We start from the raw sequence: 19,900 nt of genomic DNA, 5'->3' as shown, positions 1-19,900 counted from the left end.
TTTCCAATGAAAAAACATACTTCTTTTAGTGGTAATAGAAGTTAATTACAGGCATTAAAAAGAAATGGTCCCTATAAACAATTAGGGTAGAGACTGGAATCTAGGGTTAGAAAAAGTTAATTTTAGTTTTTTTTTCAACCCCAGAAAAATGGAAATATAGTCTATTAGTTAGTAGAGAGCAGAAAGACTGCAAGCTTTGTAACTGCAGGAATATTTGTTTACTCTCAAGACTCTTGAAATGATTAGTAGGTACACAAATACTGGTTTAATGAATGTTTAAATTTAAAAAATCAACTTAAAACATGCCCTTAAACAGGATTCACTTTGCTCTGACATGCTTTCCTTTCCATCTTTAACTATAGGGTAACTATAAAGTTTGGCATATAATCAGTCACCTACCCATAAAATAGGGAACTTTTTATCAAAAGATTCAAAGTAAGAAATAAAAGACTAAATAAGGCCTTGAATAGCTTTATTGAAATCGTATAAATAAACATGCACATTTCAAATGTAAACTCAAGTGAACTCAAGTGCAGACAAAATTATAACCTCTGTCATGCAGGAGGTTAGTTTACATTTTAAAAAAGTAAAGAAAAAAGAAAAAAAAGAAAACAATCCTCCCACCCCCCCAAAAAAAACCAAACGAAAAAAAACAAAGCAGCTTTTAAAATACCAGGATGTAAAACCAGCTTTAATATCAAGGTATAAAGCAAAGCCATGATCAACATACCTCATTTATTTATCCTGGTCAAATGCATTTCTTAAAACTTTTAAATGCTAACATAAATAAATAATTTACCAAAATGTGCACTCACAGAGTGAACTTTTATTTACAATACACAATTTATAATCTATTGTATTTGATTAGTTCAAGTGAAGAACATTATACTTTTTGCTTTAATAACAGTAGGACACAAAGCAATTTCTCAGGTAGTCGATATGTGAAATGTGCCCCAGCATTTAGATTTTCTATTAAAGGCAGTATTGTATGCCAATTTACAATACATTCTTTTCAACTAGATCAAAGGGAAAGCAGCAAATGAAAAATGTTTCAAATGTTCACACATATTTTTGGCATCCTGGATCCTTAAATGTGGTGAACTAAAATCAAATTCAAGGTTTGTATGCTTTATATACTGTACAGGTTCTCACTCTGGAACATGCAAATGCCAATTCTCTTATAGCAAGTTACCTTCTGAGAAAAGCTGTAAGGCTATGGTGAATTCCATCAGGAACACACAAAGAAAGTTAACAGACCTACCTTTAAAGCCAATTGTCCAATAATGATTTAAAGGCCAGTATATGAAAAAAAATTTCTCATCCTAAGCTTGATGTAATTATTACTATGGATACAGAATACTATCAAGTCTGTTCTTATATTACAATAATTGGGAGAGCTAAAAGTTGACAAATTACCAAAAAATGGGGTAGAGAAAAACAGACAGCAAAAATTTTAATTTGGGACCAACACCAGATTAAAAATATGCATTTTAATACGAAGAAAGTAAAAAAGAATTTGAATGTCTAAGGAATAGATCCCAATAGCTGTAAAAAACACATTTAACTGAACAATGACTTCAGATGGAGCATGAAATTTAGAACCTGTTTCCACAGTAGCAATAAGATGATTTTAATGATACTACAAAAGGAAGTTACTTTTTCAAGATTGTTTCTTTTATCTTGATTTGGTTTTTTAATAGGCCCACACTGATTACCAGGGATAGTTTGAAAATTTGGTTTTCCAAGGATACTACTGCAGTATTTATGTCACATTGATACTGCAGCTAAATGCCTGATGCACATGAACTAGATTATTCAAAAACTAAGTTCAGCCATAGTTTTCTTGCAGTATTATTAGAGCAAAAAATGACCAACATCCACAAATTTAACATTTGTCATCAATTAACTCACATCCAAAAAATTAAAGAAAACATAATTCATCAAAACAGCAGCAAACTTAAAAGGGATTTATTTGTGATTTCCTATATATATTTAGCTTGTAAATACAAGACTGTAAATGTATTAAGAGACAATTTCTGTTAAAGTTTTCATTGTGTTTCACTTCAAGTACTGCACAAGTTAAAATCTGATAAAGGATTTACATTCAGTTATCTGAAACTCCCCATCTCAGACGTTTGTTTAATGTGGTGGATAACTTCATTTCAATTGCTACCACCAGCAGGAAAGTCTCTCTTTTATGGCTTCTAGGACTTTCATTAGTTAGTGTGCATACAATTTTCGTTTTCTATATCATTGTCATTATCATTGCTATCTTCATCACTTTCTAATGGGATGCCTGCGGCAGCTGAAGCACCTTTAGTTTCTCGGTCAAGAGGGAAAAAGCCAGTTCCACTGAAAGTGTCTTGTCTCTGGTAGAAGAGTACATATGCTGCTTTGGACTGTTAAAACAAGCAGAGGATGTTAAAAAGGTCATGATTCTCAAAGGTCACATTAAATATAGTATGAATTTTTACCTGGCAACCAATTTTGGTGATAGGGCATACATCAAATATAAAAAAACCACACAGTCAGATGGAAGTTATAAAAATTGATTAAATGTAAGGTTACTTCTACTTATAAAAGTGGAATGGTCACTGGAATTTTAACCTTTTTATTCTTTTCTAAGTTAGTTGGACAGGTGAATAAATGCAACAATATAACAGATTAACCTAGGTACTCTAACATCAACTAGAATTCTATGCCTTCTTCCTTCTTGTCTCTAAGAAGCTTCTTTGTAATACTAATCACATCATTCCATGTTTGCTGTAGAGTCCAACTTCTGTCTTAAGGTTATTGTTCCATCGACCATCACTGTGTATCTTGAAGGAGTCCTTATTTACTGGACTTCTTGACATTAAAAGTCTTCCTCAGCCAGAATGGTAATCTAATATTTATCATTTACTCTCTTGCACACTCCTCAATTCACTATGACCTAATTGCTGCCCCAACCATTTTAATGAAATAGTTTTCCCTAGGGTCAATAGCCTCCTATAAACAAATTAAATAAATGCCTTTTTTAGTTCTTTTAGTCAATCTCTCTGTAGCATTTTATGCTCTACTACTCTTCCCTGCATCCAACCATTTTTAGCTTCTGTGATACAACTTAGATTTTCTATCTCTATGGTTTCTTTTGACCTTTCTTTGGGTTCATTAAATCCTATCCTTTAAAAGAAATCACGTTGTCCTGAGCCCATCACTCTTTCTCAATCTGTATCTTCTCAGTAGGTGACTCATTCAACCTATGGCTTCAACTCCTACCTAGGACCCACAACTCAAGCCAGTTCTTACCCCTGAACTCTAATCCTATTAGTCCAAATACATAAAGAGACTTTCCACTTAGCTATCATACAGGCACCTCAAACTTCAACGCAAATTTTCTTTCTTTAGTTCCTATTTTAGTAAATTGTAATTTTTTCCTCTTTGCATCTCTATTCTATATCTGTATCTTCATTTATATCTAATCTTAATCAAGTTCTTTTAATTCTATGTAGTAAATCTCATAAATCCATTCTCCCCTTGTCTATACACTTACTACCACTAAAGTTGACATACAATATTATATTAGTTTCAGGTGGACAATATAGTAGATTTAGAAGCTTTTACTGCTTAAATTACATGACAGCCTCCCTTCTGCTGGTGGCAGAACATGGCCTTTCTGCTTTTCTCAGTGCCCTTCAATCTATCTTCTATAGTGTTCTCAGATAGATGTTAAGATGCAAATTTAATAATGTCCTATTACTTAACAATCACCCAATGCTTCTCACAGCCTTTTAAAAAAAAGGTCTAAATAAAGAAGAAAGTCACTTGTCTTAATCTGAGTCCCAAATTTAGCTAATTTCTGCCCCATATCCTTAATAAGAATCTTTCTTTCAGTAATACTGAATTACTTGCTGTTTCCCTAAATGTCATGCTTCCTTACTTTTGTAGGTACTGTTCTTTTTGCATAGAATATTTTGTTTCTTTTGTCTAATTTACTCTTATTTGTACTTGCAGACTCAGGTTAAACACTACTTTCTTTATGAAAACTTCCCTGCAGTGGTCCTGTCTCCTTTAACCCCAAATCACATAAGACAGCTGCCTCCTTTCAATGTAGCCAAAATATTTAATAGCACTTATCATATATAATCGTTAATTTGCTTATCTGTCATCTTTAGATTGTAAACCTCTTGAAATGATATTTGTCTTTTAACCTAGCTTACAATAGTTTTAAATATAGACTCAAGTACTTGTTGACTAAATGAAGAACCATTATTAAGAGGCAAGGAAACATCTAATTCATATATTATATATAAACAAGATATTTATTTGAAGGCAAGATTAGAGCAGTGTTGTCAAAAAGACTTTGAAAAAGGATGTAAGCTATTTCAGGATTGAAAAGTGAGAGATATGACTTGACATTAGAAGTCTAAATATGAACTGGAAGTGTAGTCCATTTAGGCCTATACACATTTTAAAAAATATTAGAGTTCATGTCTGTTCTGTTATAGCTATAAGGAGATAAGCAACAGTACAAAATTTATATGTATATACATATATTACATATACATAAAAATAAAACATTTGTAGGGAAACAACTCAAAATTACGTTTCATCTGTTCATCCAATGACAGGTTAAAATCATGTCAAATAAATGGGCCTAGAAGTTTATTAATTTACAAAGTTGAACAATTTAGGTTGAAGAATTTTAAAGTATTATAAACTAGAACAAATGCTAGTCTCTGCCCTCAGGAATATATAATTTAAACTTAGAAAAATGGTAAAGCAGTCAGCACTTTACACATCAACAGAAAACTTCTGTATAGAAAATATAACATGAGTAAATACTATATTTCTTAATCTTTATACTTCTTAATCTTTATAATATTATGATCAATAAATAAAACTTATAGAAAGGCAAAATTCATAGAAATATAAGCTTTTATCAAGCAAATCTTAACTTTCTTCTTAGAATATACAAGTCATTTTTTTGTCAATCAATATCTTATAATAAAAATCTGCTCTGATGGGAAGCAAAACAAATGCCAATATTTTGGCTCTGGCTGTAACTGATAAACCGATGCAAGTGTGACTAGATGTAGCTTCCTAATTTTTCTGCTATTTAGAAAATATTAAAGTAACAATACAAAGGGTTAATTAAAAAAATATATATATAATTTCTTTTACCTAATTATGTAATTTTGAGTTTAACTGTCATAAAGGATAAGACTTTACTTTTAAAATCATATGTATAGTAAGGCCCTTAAAGGACTTCTTTTTCTACTTTAACATTCTGACTTTAAGTAATCTAGAAATGTCTGAGCCTATTTTCTAGAGAAAAATTTTTATTATAAAAAGAAGTTATTATTTTCCTTAAAAAACTCCAATTTTCATGTTGAAAACTACCAGGAAAATTTTCACGTTGCAATTTGTACTTTTAAATTTGTTAGTGGGCAAATTTAGAAAACAAATTTTCACTTAGGGGACAATTTTACATTTCTTTAAATCAGAGCAAGTTTCTCTTAGCTATTAGAATGCTAGAAGACAGACTACAGTATCCTATGGTCCCTTTTTAAAACAGTGGTTTTCTTGATTTTCAGAAAATAAAAGACACACTTACCACAATCTGGTCTTCAGATGCAGTTGAGACACTACTGTCATCAAAGTAGTACCATTTTCCATCATCTTTATTTTTTGCAAAAGCAGTATCTAATGAAAAAATATAACCATCTCTATAACTGAAATAATTTATGGTTTCCTGGGGGGGAACCATTAAAACCTTAAAATCATATGTGTGAGGAACATCTATTAAAATCATATGATAATCATCTATATAAGGCCTATCTGTTATACATTCAACTGATTTCATTGATTAGAAGTTTTTAGAAAAATTTCCTAAAATCTACATGCCTATGATACTTTTCATAAGATGAATTTGTAACTTTTTTTCATCTCAGGGACAAACAGAACAGATTTGTTATTTATTTATTTTAGATTTGTTATTATTTTTTTAATTCACAGAGTAACAATACTAATGACAACAAATGGTAATTAACATTTATCATGTACCAGGCACAGTGGCATGCACTTTCTGTGCATTTTTCATAAAGAAAGTGTCATTATTATCCTTCCAATTTCAGAGATGGAGAAAGTGAGGCATCTTGCCCAACAGTGTAGCTGTTAGGTAGCAGAGTTAGGATTCAAAGCCAGGTCTGTCTCTGACTCCGAAGTTTGAAACTTTACCTATAATTTAAATTTTCTATGACAAAATTTTCCAACAATACTAGCCCACTAATTTATAGTGGTTTTTACACTATAATAATTTTAATTCTTTAATAAAAGTACAAAGCAAGAGAAAGGTAAAAAGTGATTAATTTGCATAAGTTTTAAAGTTTTGCTTCATCTTGAAGTTAAAAAAAATTGCCCCCTTTCCCATCCCATGTTTTGTATAAACTACTTAATAACTGAGGAAACAAAGTTGCAAAATGTCCCGAAAACAGTTATATTCTGTCATAGCTTCTAAAAACTGACACTTTATAGGCCACGACTTCTAAATAATTCTACCCATCACAAAACAAATGCATTGTTCTTCTGAGTGGAGCCTATTGTGGGCCATAAATTTGTCAATATGAACTCACAACTGCTACCCTCAGAAATGAAAAGAAACATTGTTAGGCTGAATAAAAAGACAAAAATCTAACAATATGGTTTATAAGAAAGACAAATCCTACAAAAAGGCAGAGTTTGCAAATTAAATGACATTAAAAGAAAGCTAGATTAACATTTATAATTCTGAGAAAAATAAAAGAACATCAAATCCTGGTAAAAGAAACAAAAGAGAAAGAAGAGCTACCCATTATAAACATAAATACAATTAATAATGTAAAACAATATCAGTAGAAGTCCTGACAAATTCCTCTCAAAAAAAGAATAAACATAAAAAATGACCAGAAATAGTAATAATTTGAATACATTTGGTAAGCATAAATTATTTGAGAAGAACTCTATGTTTGAATAGAAAAATACCTATTTTTCAAGCACACAAACATTAAGGAATGACCATTTATTAAGCCACATGGAAGCCTGAATAAACCCTCCTATGGATTAATATAACACAGACAGTGCCTGTAACAAAATAAAATTCAGAACAAAAGAAGAGTTTTATAAAAACCATGTATTTAGAAAAGCATATAGCTGAAAATATGACATTCCAAACTTGATGGGATACAGATAAAAGCAGTATTTAAAGGAAAATTTAGAACTTTTATTATAGCCTTCAAGGGGGGATGAGGGTGAGGGAGGGGGTGGGGGTTGGAAAGCCAAAAGCATTCAACTCAAAAAGCTGGGAAAGAACAACAGAGCAAACCCAAAGTAACAAGAAGAAAAATATACCAAAGGGAAGAGAAGAAATCAATAAGATAGAACACATACATGTAATAGATAGGAAAATTTAATAAAATGTAAAGCTAATTCTTTGAACAGAGTAATAAGACAGACTTGAGAAGACCAATTAAAAAAAGAGAGAAAAGACAAAGGAAAAAAATAGCATAAGAGTATTATAAATAATTCTTCTCAAATAAATTGGAAAACATAGATATATTTTTGGAAAAATAGAAAATGCCACAATGTGCACATTTTGGAAAAAGAAAACTTAATAGACTTCATAAAGCATGACATAAATAAAAAGTTTAAGGCTGTAAAGCCCAGGTAAGAGAATTTTTACAGGTTAATTCTACTAGACTTTCATGAATAGTTAATTCCTATACAATGCTAGCTGCTTCAGGAAACAGATAAAATATCCCAGCCTGTTTTATTAGAGTACACATTTCATTTACACATTAATTGTTACAGCGTGCAGTTCCACAGTGTAGCGGTTAGTTAGCACAAATTAATTGTAACAATCCTAAATAAAAGTAGTTAACCAAATCCAACAGGGATATAAAAAATACTAAAAGATAAGTTGGATTTTCCAGGAATGCAAAGATGGTTCAATGAAAAATCTATCAACTAAAGTGTGTAGACTGGTATAACCATCCTGGAGAACCATCTGGAAGTACCTGAACACTCATGACCCAACAATCTCACTTCTGGGTATGTAGCTCAAAAAAATTCTCACAAAGGGGAACATAAACAATAATGTTTATCAGTCTTATGGTGGTAGAATGTTAAAGGCAATTTGGATATCCATCATGAAATAAGTAGAGATAAAATATGGTACCTGTAAGTTATGAGTGTTTAGAAGCAATGGACTACATGGACATTTCTTATGTTAAGAGAAAAGTATGAGATTTATAGCACAGTACCAATCATGTAATTTAACAATGATGCATGATCTATAAGAGCACATACATTAAACACATTAGAAGGGAAAGGGAAGGAGAATGGGGAAGGACAGTAGCCCTGAATAGACAAGTATGAACTGAGTATGAATAATTCAATCCTCTATGCCTTTTTGAAAACCTTCAAAAGCAGATTTGTTCATTAATCAATATTTATTGAACAACTACTACATGTAAGACACACCTCAGCAGACACAGCTGATTCTCACAGCCAGTCGGCCTGGAGGTCAAATCCCTCTAGTATTAACTACAACAATCAAGGCTTAACTACAACAAGACTGCGCACAAAGACCACTAGGGGGTGCACCAAGAAAGCGTAAAAAATGCGGAGACAAAGAAACAGGACAAAACTATCAAGGGAGGATATTGAGTTCAGAACCACACTTTTAAGGTCTCTCAAGAACTGTCTAGAAGCCGCCGATAAACTTATTGAAATCTACAAGAAATCTAATGAGACCCTCGATGCTGTGATAAAGAACCAACTAGAAATTAAGCATACCCGGACTGAAATAAAGAATATTATACAGACTCCCAACAGCAGACCAGAGGAGCGCAAGAATCAAGTCAAAGATTTGAAATGCGAAGAAGCAAAAAACTCCCAACCGGAAAAGCAAAATGAAAAAAGACCCCGAAAATACGAAGATAGTGTAAGGAGCCTCTGGGACAGCTTCAAACGTACCAACATCAGAATAATAGGGGTGCCAGAAGATGAGAGAGAGCAAGAAATTGAAAACCTATTTGAAGAAATAATGACAGAAAACTTCCCCCACCTGGTGAAAGAAATAGACTTACAGGTCCAGGAAGCGCAGAGAACCCCAAACAAAAGGAATCCAAAGAGGACCACACCAAGACACATCATAATTAAAATGCCAAGAGCAAAAGACAAAGAGAGGATCTTAAAAGCAGCAAGAGAAAGAAACTCAGTTACCTATAAGGGAGTACCCATACGACTGTCAGCTGATTTCTCAACAGAAACTTTGCAAGCCAGAAGGGAATGGCAAGAAATATTCAAAGTGATGAGTACCAAGAATCTACAACCAAGATTACTTTATCCAGCAAAGCTATCATTCAGAATCGAAGGTCAGATAAAGAGCTTCACAGATAAGAAAAAGCTAAAGGAGTTCATCACCACCAAACCAGAATTATATGAAATGCGGATAGGTCTCCTTTAAGAAGAGGAATCAGAAGAAAAAGGTAAAGATACAAATTATGAACAACAAATATGCATCTATCAACAAATGAATCTAAGAATCAAGTGAATAAATAATCTGAGGAACAGAATGAACTGTTGATTATAATAGAATCAGGGACATAGAAAGGGAATGGACTGACTATTCTTGGGGGGGGGGGGGAAGGGGTGTGGGAGATGCGGGAAGAGACTGGACAAAAATCGTGCACCTATGGATGAGGACAGTGGGTGGGGAGTGAGGGCGGAGGGTGGGGTGGGAGCTGGAAGGAGGGGAGTTATGGGGGGAAAAAAAGAGGAACAAATGTAATAATCTGAACAATAAAGATTTAATTAAAAAAAAAAAAGACACACCTCATATTTTCCCCTTAAGGAATAATAAATATCTTAAGGAAAAAAGTCTGGAGTTATCAAACATCATGATTTTAGCAGAAAAGTAAACTGTCAACTTACAGTGTCCTCCTCCCATCCCTCCATAGTGGTTGGAAACAGCAATCAAATTATAGCGGCAAGGACCTGCATTTGGATTAATTAGGAATTCCGACATATCCAAGTCACTGTTTTAAAGACAGATCAAATTAGTCTTATGTTCTACCTACATGTAATGAATTCTATTCCCCTCTATCACTGTTGTTTGACATTAATATCCCTAAAGAAATTACTAAGAGATAAATAACTCTATAAAGCAAATCATGTATATACTCCTGAGATTTGAATGTTTTGTCAAAAATTTTCTTAGGGGTTGAGAATTTAAAAACTATCCAGTGATTGTTTTTATTCAGATTAATGTTTTTATGCTAATACATTTAATTTTCGGCACTAGGAAAAGTATTCATCACTATTTACCTAACATCTAGGTCCTTTTTGTTTTTGTATTTTAAAAGTCATTTTAAGAAATGAATTTAATAAAGAAAAATAAAGGGATAGCGAAAAACAACTTTCTTGGAAATATTATAATAATTTAAATATATCTAACCCCCAATATTTATTCTAAATTTCCTGATTCTGATAATCTGTATATCCCAAATGGTCAACATTCTGTGACATGTAATCAGCTGTTTATAATCTGCCTCTCATGAAACTGGAACATGACCATGTTATAGCTTACCATTACTTCTGGTTACACTTTTTGTACTTGCCTCACTGAAAAACAATAATGATTCTAAACTACTTTCTCTAATAGGTTCTAGATTATCATTACTTCTGGTTATCCTTGTACTTATATAGTCAAAATGCCATATTCTTTAAACTCTGATGGCTCATAATTTTGTTAAAGAGAAAATTACCATTTTTTGGTTCCATAATTGCAAAACATTTTCAATTTTATTTATTATTATTATTTTTAATCCTCACCCGAGAATATGTATCCATTGATTTTGAGAAAGAGGAAGAGAGAAGGGAAAGGAGGGAGGGAGGGAGAGATGAGAGGGGGAGGGAGAGAGGGAGAGAGGGAAAGAGGGTGAGAGGGAGAGAGAGAGAAAGAGAAAAATATCGATGTGAGAAACATTGATTGGTTGCTTCCCATGCACCCCGACTGTGTTTGAACCTGCAAACTGGGTATGTGCCTTGACAAGGAATCAAACCTGAGACCTTTCAGTGTATGGGATGATGTTCCAACCAACTGAACCACATCGGCTAGGGCAACATTTTAAATTTATAATCACCAATTAGAATAAGCAATCCACAGAATGTTTTTAATACTATATCATTTATTTCCTTCCAATCACCTTTATATACCTGCCTTAAGCATTTGTCTAGTTATTAACTATAGCAAGTAAATTTGGGGCAGAAATATCATGAAATGTATAAAAATACTATCAATGTTCTTTAGCAAAATTGGAAAGTATGAAGTTCTTGTTGCATAATTTTGTTTCATAAAGTCCTTCCTGGACTACATGAATGAGATACAATATTCCCTTTTTGTCCTTCTGAATTCTCAATTATATTCAGTGAAAGCTTAAAAAGAGAGGACTACAAAGATGCTACATCTCCAGACCACTTCATACCTTTCTACGAATATATCATACTCTGGACAATGCAATAAGAAAACTGAAGGAGCCCTAACCAGCTTGGCTCAGTGGATAGAGCGTCGGCCTGCGGACTGAAGGGTCCCAGGTTCGATTCTGGTCAAGGGCATGTACCTTGGTTGCGGGCACATCCCCAGTGGGGGGTGTGCAGGAGGCAGCTGATCGATGTTTCTCTCTCATTGATGTTTCTGACTCTCAATCTCTCTCCCTTCCTCTCTGTAGAAAATCAATAAAATATATTTAAAAAAAAAGAAAAAGAAAACTGAAGGTGGTTGACACTATATCACCACTGTGTTATCTTTCTAAACAATTTTATTATTGTTTTTATATATTACTTTAATCTTTAAAAAAAAGGATATTTAGGAATAACTGATGATTGATTCCTAAGAAAAAATAAAATCACCAAGGTCACATGAGTATCTTTATAAACAGGGACAACAAATCCATAATAATGTTAACACAGAATGAGTTTTATTCTTTTTAAGTATATTTTCTTTTTGTTCTTCGAAAAAATCTCTAAAGTAGGAATAAAAATTGTTATTGATCGTTATGAACTGTTAGAACTACTCAAAAATACACTCAAAACCTGAGACTGTGTCCAATGCTACCTGATGCCTAAAAAAAGTTAGAGCTGTCTGATGTTTACGAAGCATAATTAAAACTTACATGATAGGAAAATCAACTAAGGTATCCAACTTGTCTCTCATGTATCGACTATAGGAAAATCGCTTGAGATGTACCACAAGTACTGGAGGCAGGGACCATAAATCCAATTTCTTTGTGGCTTGCTGATGTTCTTTACAATTTGGGCAATACCTAAAAATGAAGGGAAACACTTAAAGCTTGATAGAGGCAATTAAAACAATGTATATTTAAAAAGTTTGAAAAGTTCTACATTTTTTTTAGTGAGCAGTTATTGTATGCCTAATATACACCAAATAGATTTAATAGGAATTCCCATTATTTTTATATTCAATACATATTCCAAATAGATTTAACTATTATGAACTAATATGTAAATAAGTATTCAAATAAATGATGAAGGCTAGATTATGTACATTACAGTATGCTAATTCTGCCGAGATATAGGTATTAGAAAAATCTCAAAATTTCTGGGCTCTAATGAAATTAATAATACCACAAAACATATTACAATTTTCCTAAAAGTTTCTCTCAAAATGGCAGCACTGCTAAAAATTCTCAAGAAAAAGTAATTATTATGAAAAATATAGTAGTGGAATTAAAGCTTAATATTATAATACTTTTAAAGACATTTTCATCCCTCTTAATAAAATAATATAAATAAATGCTTATTATTTAAAATATCAAAGGGAATTTAGCTATCACCTTTCTAACTTGATGGACCACATACCTCAGTATAAAACCTTAAAAAAAATTAGAAACAACTATTTAACTTTGTTTCTTACCAGGGATCTTCAGCACCTAGCTTTTCTTTTGTTGTAAAAAGCTCAATACAATCTTTTAATTTCACAAAGGGTTTTTTGGGCGGTTTATATTCCACACTTTCATGTTTTTCAAAATCCTAAAGAGAAGTATTTCTTGAGTTAAGAGAACAAATGAGACAAAACTCATTTTAGTGATACCATATTACTATGAATAGTAATGAAAAACTCGCAAACTTCCTCAAAAGAATCATAAAGCTTATTTCAGCTGAGATTTACACCACACTTCTAAATAAGTTCTATATACACACCTAAAAACAACTAAAAAGTATAAACAGAAAGCATGTTTAAAACAAATAAATATTTTCTAGTACATAACCAACCAATTTTATACTGGCAAAATAAATACATTTGGTAGAAGCAAAAGAATGCAACAAAACAGTGTGATCAAGATGGAAAATATAAAAAAAGAGTGATGACTTACCTCAGCAGCATTTTCATCAAAATATCTTTTTTTCAAATCAGGATCCCAATCCAAAGCAAGAAAAGATCTTTCTAAGGTGGAAAACATATTTTTCTTTAAAATTTAATATGCCTTAGTGTTAAGATCAATGTATTTTAATGTTAAGACATATATGAGAATAAACATATAACAATCTCTTTTATTTGATTAGGTCCGTGGTCGGCAAACTGAGGCTCGCGAGCCACATGCGGCTCTTTGGCCCCTTGAGTGTGGCTCTTCCTAAGCCTTAGGAGTACCCTAATTAAGTTAATAACAATGTACCTACCTTTATAGTGTAAGTTTAAAACATTTGGCTCTCAAAAGAAATTTCAATCATTGTACTGTTGATATTTGGCTCTGTTGACTAATGAGTTTGCCTACCACTGGATTAGGTGATCAGGGCAAATCACTGTTTCTAAATCATTATAGTATTTTAGGAATTAAAAAACCAAAACAAAACTTAAGCATAAGTCCAACCTCTATTTAATAAACATTAACATTTATTTTAGTACTAGAAGCCTGGTGCACGAAATTCGAGTGGGATGGGGGGGGGGGGCCTTCAGCCTAGCCTGCGCCCTCGGACATCCCTCTTGCAATCTGGGATGCTTCACGCACCAGTGACCATACTTTTCATACAGGTGAAAGACATCTTGCTGTTGTATGGCAGCTACATTTTTTTGCCCTGATTATAAAAAGTAGTACATAACATGATCCTTCTGAGGAGGTAGTACCATTTCCCCCATCTTACAGGTGGAAAAACTGAAGCAGAGAGAAGTTAAGTAATAGGCTTTGTCACACAGTTTTAAGTGTCATAATCAGGGCTGACCACAAAATGTGCAAGCCTGAGTCCATGCATGTCATTGTTGCAACATCCTGTTTTTTCAGTGTTAGTGTAGCCTTGCCAGGTTTTAATTTTGAAATCTAAGAGACTGTTCCCAATATATAGGGTAGGGTCCCTAGGCCTGGCCGGCGATCAGGGCCGATCTGTGGGGCGACCGGCAGGGCGATTGTGGGGGGGCCCTAGCTGGCACCTGCTTTGGCTGGTGGCTTGGCCCCACCCACTCACCCTGCCCGCCGCTGCCGCAGGTCACCTCCCTCTGCGGTCGATTTGCATATCAGGATTTTATTATATAGGATACTTAGAAATTAAGGCTTTTAACTTAAGATTTTAGATAGATAAGTACTAAAATTAATGTGTTGAATTTTATAGTTTCCATCTGAAAAAATAACATGCTTTTTGCTAAAGTTTAGTGTTCAAGCCATTTTTCACAAATACTTACCATCTAGCCTAAGCTGCCTATCATCAAATCTTATATGCCTGGTATCGTCTTTGATGTAGTTGGTATCAGTATTGCCTAAGTTGTTAAACTGGAATGTAAACAATCGTTTTTTGTGTCCCGTGAGTTGACCTTTGCAAGTTTCTTCGGTACATAATCCATTTTCAGAATCATTATCTCCTCCAACTGAATCTTCAGACTGACTATTTTCATTCTCAGAGGGAAGTTCTTGATCTTGGCTTGATTCATCATCTGGCTCATCTGTTTCCATTTCACCTAATTTTAGATATTAGAAATCTTTAAGTAAACTCAATGTTGCATTTAAAAATTATTAATACTAATATTACGTTTCCTAAGCTTGCTGATATCTTTTAGTTCCTTAATCCCCATCCTCTCGACTTTTCTGAGGCAATAATCCAAGTGAAGAGTTTTCACAATTTAGTAGGAAAGTCTTACTTGGTGAGCCTTCTTCATGTATGCCATTTGGGCCATTCCCATTAATATTTTGGTCCTTACAGCAATGTAGGGATCCTTCAGTGTCTTCTGTTTCAGTAGATATTTTGACATATCGGCTTAAATAAAATCAGAAATCAAACAAGTTCAGTCCTATAAAGGTAAAAACTTAAAGAAAGTTTTCTATTCTTTCAATAAAATAAAACTTTTAAAGGCAATAACTGGTCATTTGCTAGATTCAAGGATAAATTCAACTCAAGATAAAATTCCTTATGTGCAACTGACTAATCATTTGTTTTGGTTGTCTTCATAAAAAGTTAATTTGTTCTTCTTGGGTTTTAACATATTTTTATATGTTAGAAGTGTGTGGTAAATAATTTCTCCACTTAAAAATTCTCAGGTTAAATATATATGTTATCGCTAAGATCATTTATAGATGTGTAACATGATCTTTATGTATGGGTTATGAGACTACAGTAATGAAAATAAGTAAGAATACTAAATATGTCAGTGATAAAGAACAAAAGAAAGGGATCAAATGACATTCTTGATTACTTTAAAATTCAATTCAAGGTTTCAGGAAGACAAAGAGCGTTTGCCTTACAATACTACCAACCATGAAAGTTTATCCTTTTAAACAAAACTGTTTATTTGTATGAGTTCTTGAAGTAGCAGTGTGTATAAAGAGATAAAACATCTGACATTGTTATGATTTTAGAGTGTATATGCATGATACATTTTTATTATTTTCTCCCAACTATTAACATTTGGTGAAAATGGCTAAAAGGATTCATGCTTCCTGGGTGTGAAATTACCTCACTAATGTTTTACATGATCAAGAAACTGCATTAGACTATACTTTGATTTTTAAATTGCTACCTATCTAAACAAACTAGAGATAATACAGACTTATCTAATGTACTATGCACCTTTACTTTCTCTAGCTATTTTATATTTTATCTTGCTAATGCAGAATTATCTGACACTTACCACATTCTCAAAAGTAGGAGATTATAGAGTTTATCTTCAGTATTGTTTCGTGGTACAGCCATAAGAAAAGGCTGACCAAAAAGTGAAGAACCAGTATGGTGGGTATAACTTGAGTGTCTAAACTTTTCTCGTAGGCAAACAGGAATAATCACATGCTCTGTATCTTCTGTCCTATTGATGTTAATTTCAAACCTATAAAGACAAAGCTGAAAATAAATTCTGAAAACTTTTGTTATTCTTTTGAATATTTTCTCGTGATATTTTGCAAAATGAATATTATACTTACACATAAATATCATCCCGCTCCATAATACTACTAAGATTTTCATCCATTGTGAATATTCTGTGAAATCTATGATTGTATATATCAGTAACTATCATCTAAAAAAAAAATAAATTTCTATTGAGCTGGTTTTACAACACTGCAAAAATAAACTCCAACTTACATTCTTCAAACCCAGAACCATCTTACCTTATCTGCAGGTACTCCTGATAAAGCAGACAATGCTGTGCAAAGATCAAGTATGTTTCCAATTTTGGGGACAATCACTTTGTACTAAGAAACAAAAATTTTTTAAATGAATTTATTACTTTGCAAAAAATATTCAATAAATGAGACCAATGTCATGTTTGCTTCCTCACATTCACTTGGCATTTGGCTCACAGTGTCTCCAATCTTAACATCATCCCAGTGACAATGTCCATATGGATAATTTATCTGTACCTTATTGTTCTTTGGCTACTCAATTCAAAGACTCACATTTGCATTCAACTGTAGTTAACTTCTTAGAATTTGTTATAACCTGTTACGCCTCTGATATCTTAAAACTCTTTAACAGGATACTGTCTAACTATACTTACTGGTCAAATTGGAAACTCATTATTTCCTATTCTTGGCCTATTCTGAATTTTCCCCCAGTTTACTAGCTCCCTGTCTTCATACCCTTCCATTCAGACTGCACATGATTCCTCACTTCCAACTACTCCATTGCAAAACCTTTAGTTATTTGTTATTCAGTTTTATTCTTGCTACACTTTCTTAGAGAGCTGTTCACATAGACTGGAGAAAACTGCCCAACTTTAAAGATTAGTGGACTACAAATTCAGTGCCCTATCTCAACTGGTTCCTCAGCGCTAGCCAGAAGTCTGTGTATCCCTTATTTACTTATTCTCTCAGTAACTACTTAAAATCTTCAGCATTCCTTAGGCTTCCTATTTCACCACTTCTCCCTTCATTATCTGGAGAAAATTAGATGCTACTGGAGAAGAAATCCCCAACTTGCTTTCCCCCTACAAACTTGAGTCCTTTTCTGTCTCACTCAACACATGCAAAGAGAATCAGGAGTCCTTCCAACTCAAGGCTAACCTTAGCATCTATGCTCTGAATCCCATGCTCTGCTGCTTCCTCTGGAACCTAAGCTCAGCAATTTCCTTTATTTCATTTTATTTTTAGTAGTACATAAACACTGGAATATATACACATTTCTAAAAAAATCAGAACGAAATAGTCCCTCATTGTTTTCCCTGATTAAAAAAACCCCCCACAAAACCTTGTTAAAAGTAGTGTCTACACCGACTATCATAACATCCTCACCTCCCATTCACTTATCAACGAATCCACTGTGGCTTCTGTCTTCACCTTTTTTATCCTGTTACAAATGTTGTCAATACTATCATACAACCAAGTCTTTTTCAGTCCATATATTACTGACCTCCCTAGCATGACTGCTGACCACGCCCTCCTTTAAAATTTTCCTTTCCCTACACTACTACTTTTTAAAAAAATTATTATTGTTGAGATTATTATAGATGTCCCTCTTTTTTTCTCCCATGCCCCCTCCACTCGGTTCCAGCCCCATCCCAGGCCTTTGCCACTCTATTGTCTGTGTCCATAGGTAATGCATATATGCATAAAAGATGTTTAATCTCTTCCCGCCCCCAACACCCCGTTTCCTCTGAGAATCGTCAGTCGGTTTCATTTTCATGCCTCTGATTCTATTTTATTCACCAGTTTATTCTGTTCATCAGATTTCTTATTCATTTATTTTGATTTTTAGATTCAACTGTTGATAGGTATGTATCTGTTGCCATTTTGTTGTTCATCTTTTTGATCTTTTTCTTTTTCTTCCTCTTCTTACAGAATACCCTTCAGCATTTCATATAATACTGGTTTGGTAGTAATGAACTCCTTTAGCTTTTTCTTGTCTGTGAAGCTCTCTATCTGATCTTCAGTTTTAAATGATAGCTTTGCTGGATAGAGTAATCTTGGTTGTAGGTCCTTGCTATTCATCACTTTGAATATTTCTTGCCACTCCCTTCTGGCCTGCATAGTTTCTAGTTAAGAAATCAGCTGACAGTTATATGGGTATTCCCTTGTAGGTAATTAATTGCTTTTCTCTTGCTGTTTTTAAGATTCTCTCTTTGTCTTGAGCCCTTGGCATTTTAATTATGATGTTTTTGGTGTGGTCCTCTTTGGGTTCCCCTTGTTTGGGACTCTGTGCTTCCTGAACTTATAAGTCTATTTCTTTCACCAGGTAGGGGAAATTTTCTGTCATTATTTCTTCAAATAGGTTTTCAGTATCTTGCTCTCTCTCTTCTTCTGGCTCCCCCGAAATGCAGATGTTGGTATGCTTGAAGTTGCTCCAGAGGCTCCTTACACTATCTTCATATTTTTGGATATTTTTTTCTTTTTGCTCTTCTGGTTGGGTTTTTTGCTTCCTCATATTTTAAATCGTTTACTTGATTATCAGAATCCTCTACTCTACTGTTGAATCCCTGTATATTATTCTTTATTTCAGTCAGTGTATGCTTAATTTCTGACTGGTTCTTTTCCTTTTTTTTTTTTTTGGAGGTTTCTAGAAGATTTTTGAGTAATCTTATAACCGTGGTTTTGAACTCTATATTCAGTAGTTTGCTTTCTTCCATTTGTTGACATGTTTGTCTCCACATTTTGGCTGCTTCCCTGTGTTTGTTTCTATGTATTGGGTATAGCTGCTATGTCTCCTAGAATTGGTAGAGTGGCCTTGTGTATGTGTTCTATAGCTCCCAGCCAGTCACTTGAGCTGGGAGCTCTAGGTGCACCCCTTTGTGGGCTGTGAGCACAGTCTTATTGTAGTTGAGACTTGATTGCTGTTGGTGTCATTGGGAGGAATTAACCTCCAGGCCAATTGGCTATGAGGACCACCTGCGACTACAGTGGGAGAGCTGCTGTGCAGGAGACACCCATATAGAGCAGGACTTGCTTCAGTGGGGCTTTGGTGCTCACTTGAGTGTGTCACTTATGGATGTGTAGAGTTGTAATCTGGTATGGACTGACACTGAACACCGGCTCTTGGGTCTCCAGGAAGGTATAAAGTCAGCCATTGTCTGGGGCCACCCAGCAGGAGTTACAGAGAGATCTGTAGATCCCTCCTCTTTGTATTGGGTTTGTAAGTACGCAGATGAGGCCCAGATATGAAGCAAGGCAGGCTGGTGTTGGTGCTGGATCTTGGGCATTTTATTGATAGGTTTGGGGCTCCTGGACCCAGCTGCAGCTTGTTTGAGAGATTTTATTTTATTTTTTTAAAAAAAATATATTTTATTGATTTTTTACAGAGAGGGATAGAGAGTTAGAAACATTGATGGGAGAGGAACATCGATCAGCCGCCTCCTGCACACCTCCCATTGGGGATGTGCCCGCAACCAAGGTACATGCCCTTGACCGGAATCGAACCTGGGACCTTCTAGTCTGCAGGCCGACGCTCTATC

General features: G+C 33.9%; 1 protein-coding gene across 4 annotated transcripts in view; it reads right to left on the bottom strand.

The window, feature by feature from the left end:
• Nucleotides 1–455: 455 nt before the first annotated feature.
• USP15 (ubiquitin specific peptidase 15) overlaps nt 456–19,900 on the bottom strand; it is a 92,211-nt gene continuing 72,766 nt past the window's right edge. For all 4 annotated transcript variants that reach the window (XM_014544124.1, XM_014544126.1, XM_014544125.1 and 1 more), the window contains 11 exons: nt 16,626–16,709; nt 16,440–16,534; nt 16,154–16,345; nt 15,167–15,282; nt 14,714–14,986; nt 13,416–13,486; nt 12,956–13,071; nt 12,195–12,344; nt 9,955–10,058; nt 5,597–5,685; nt 456–2,399 (listed from right to left, as the gene is read on the bottom strand). In XM_014544124.1, the coding sequence (XP_014399610.1) occupies nt 2,217–2,399; nt 5,597–5,685; nt 9,955–10,058; nt 12,195–12,344; nt 12,956–13,071; nt 13,416–13,486; nt 14,714–14,986; nt 15,167–15,282; nt 16,154–16,345; nt 16,440–16,534; nt 16,626–16,709 (1,473 nt within the window). In that variant the 3' untranslated portion in view covers nt 456–2,216. The remainder of the gene's footprint in view (nt 2,400–5,596; nt 5,686–9,954; nt 10,059–12,194; nt 12,345–12,955; nt 13,072–13,415; nt 13,487–14,713; nt 14,987–15,166; nt 15,283–16,153; nt 16,346–16,439; nt 16,535–16,625; nt 16,710–19,900) is intronic.

Source organism: Myotis brandtii, unplaced genomic scaffold, assembly GCF_000412655.1.
Source record: "Myotis brandtii unplaced genomic scaffold, ASM41265v1 scaffold352, whole genome shotgun sequence".
In the NCBI taxonomy this organism is placed as follows: Eukaryota; Metazoa; Chordata; class Mammalia; order Chiroptera; family Vespertilionidae; genus Myotis; species Myotis brandtii.
The sequence above is the reverse complement of the archived record's forward strand: the minus strand, read 5'-3'. Positions and strand labels throughout refer to the sequence as shown.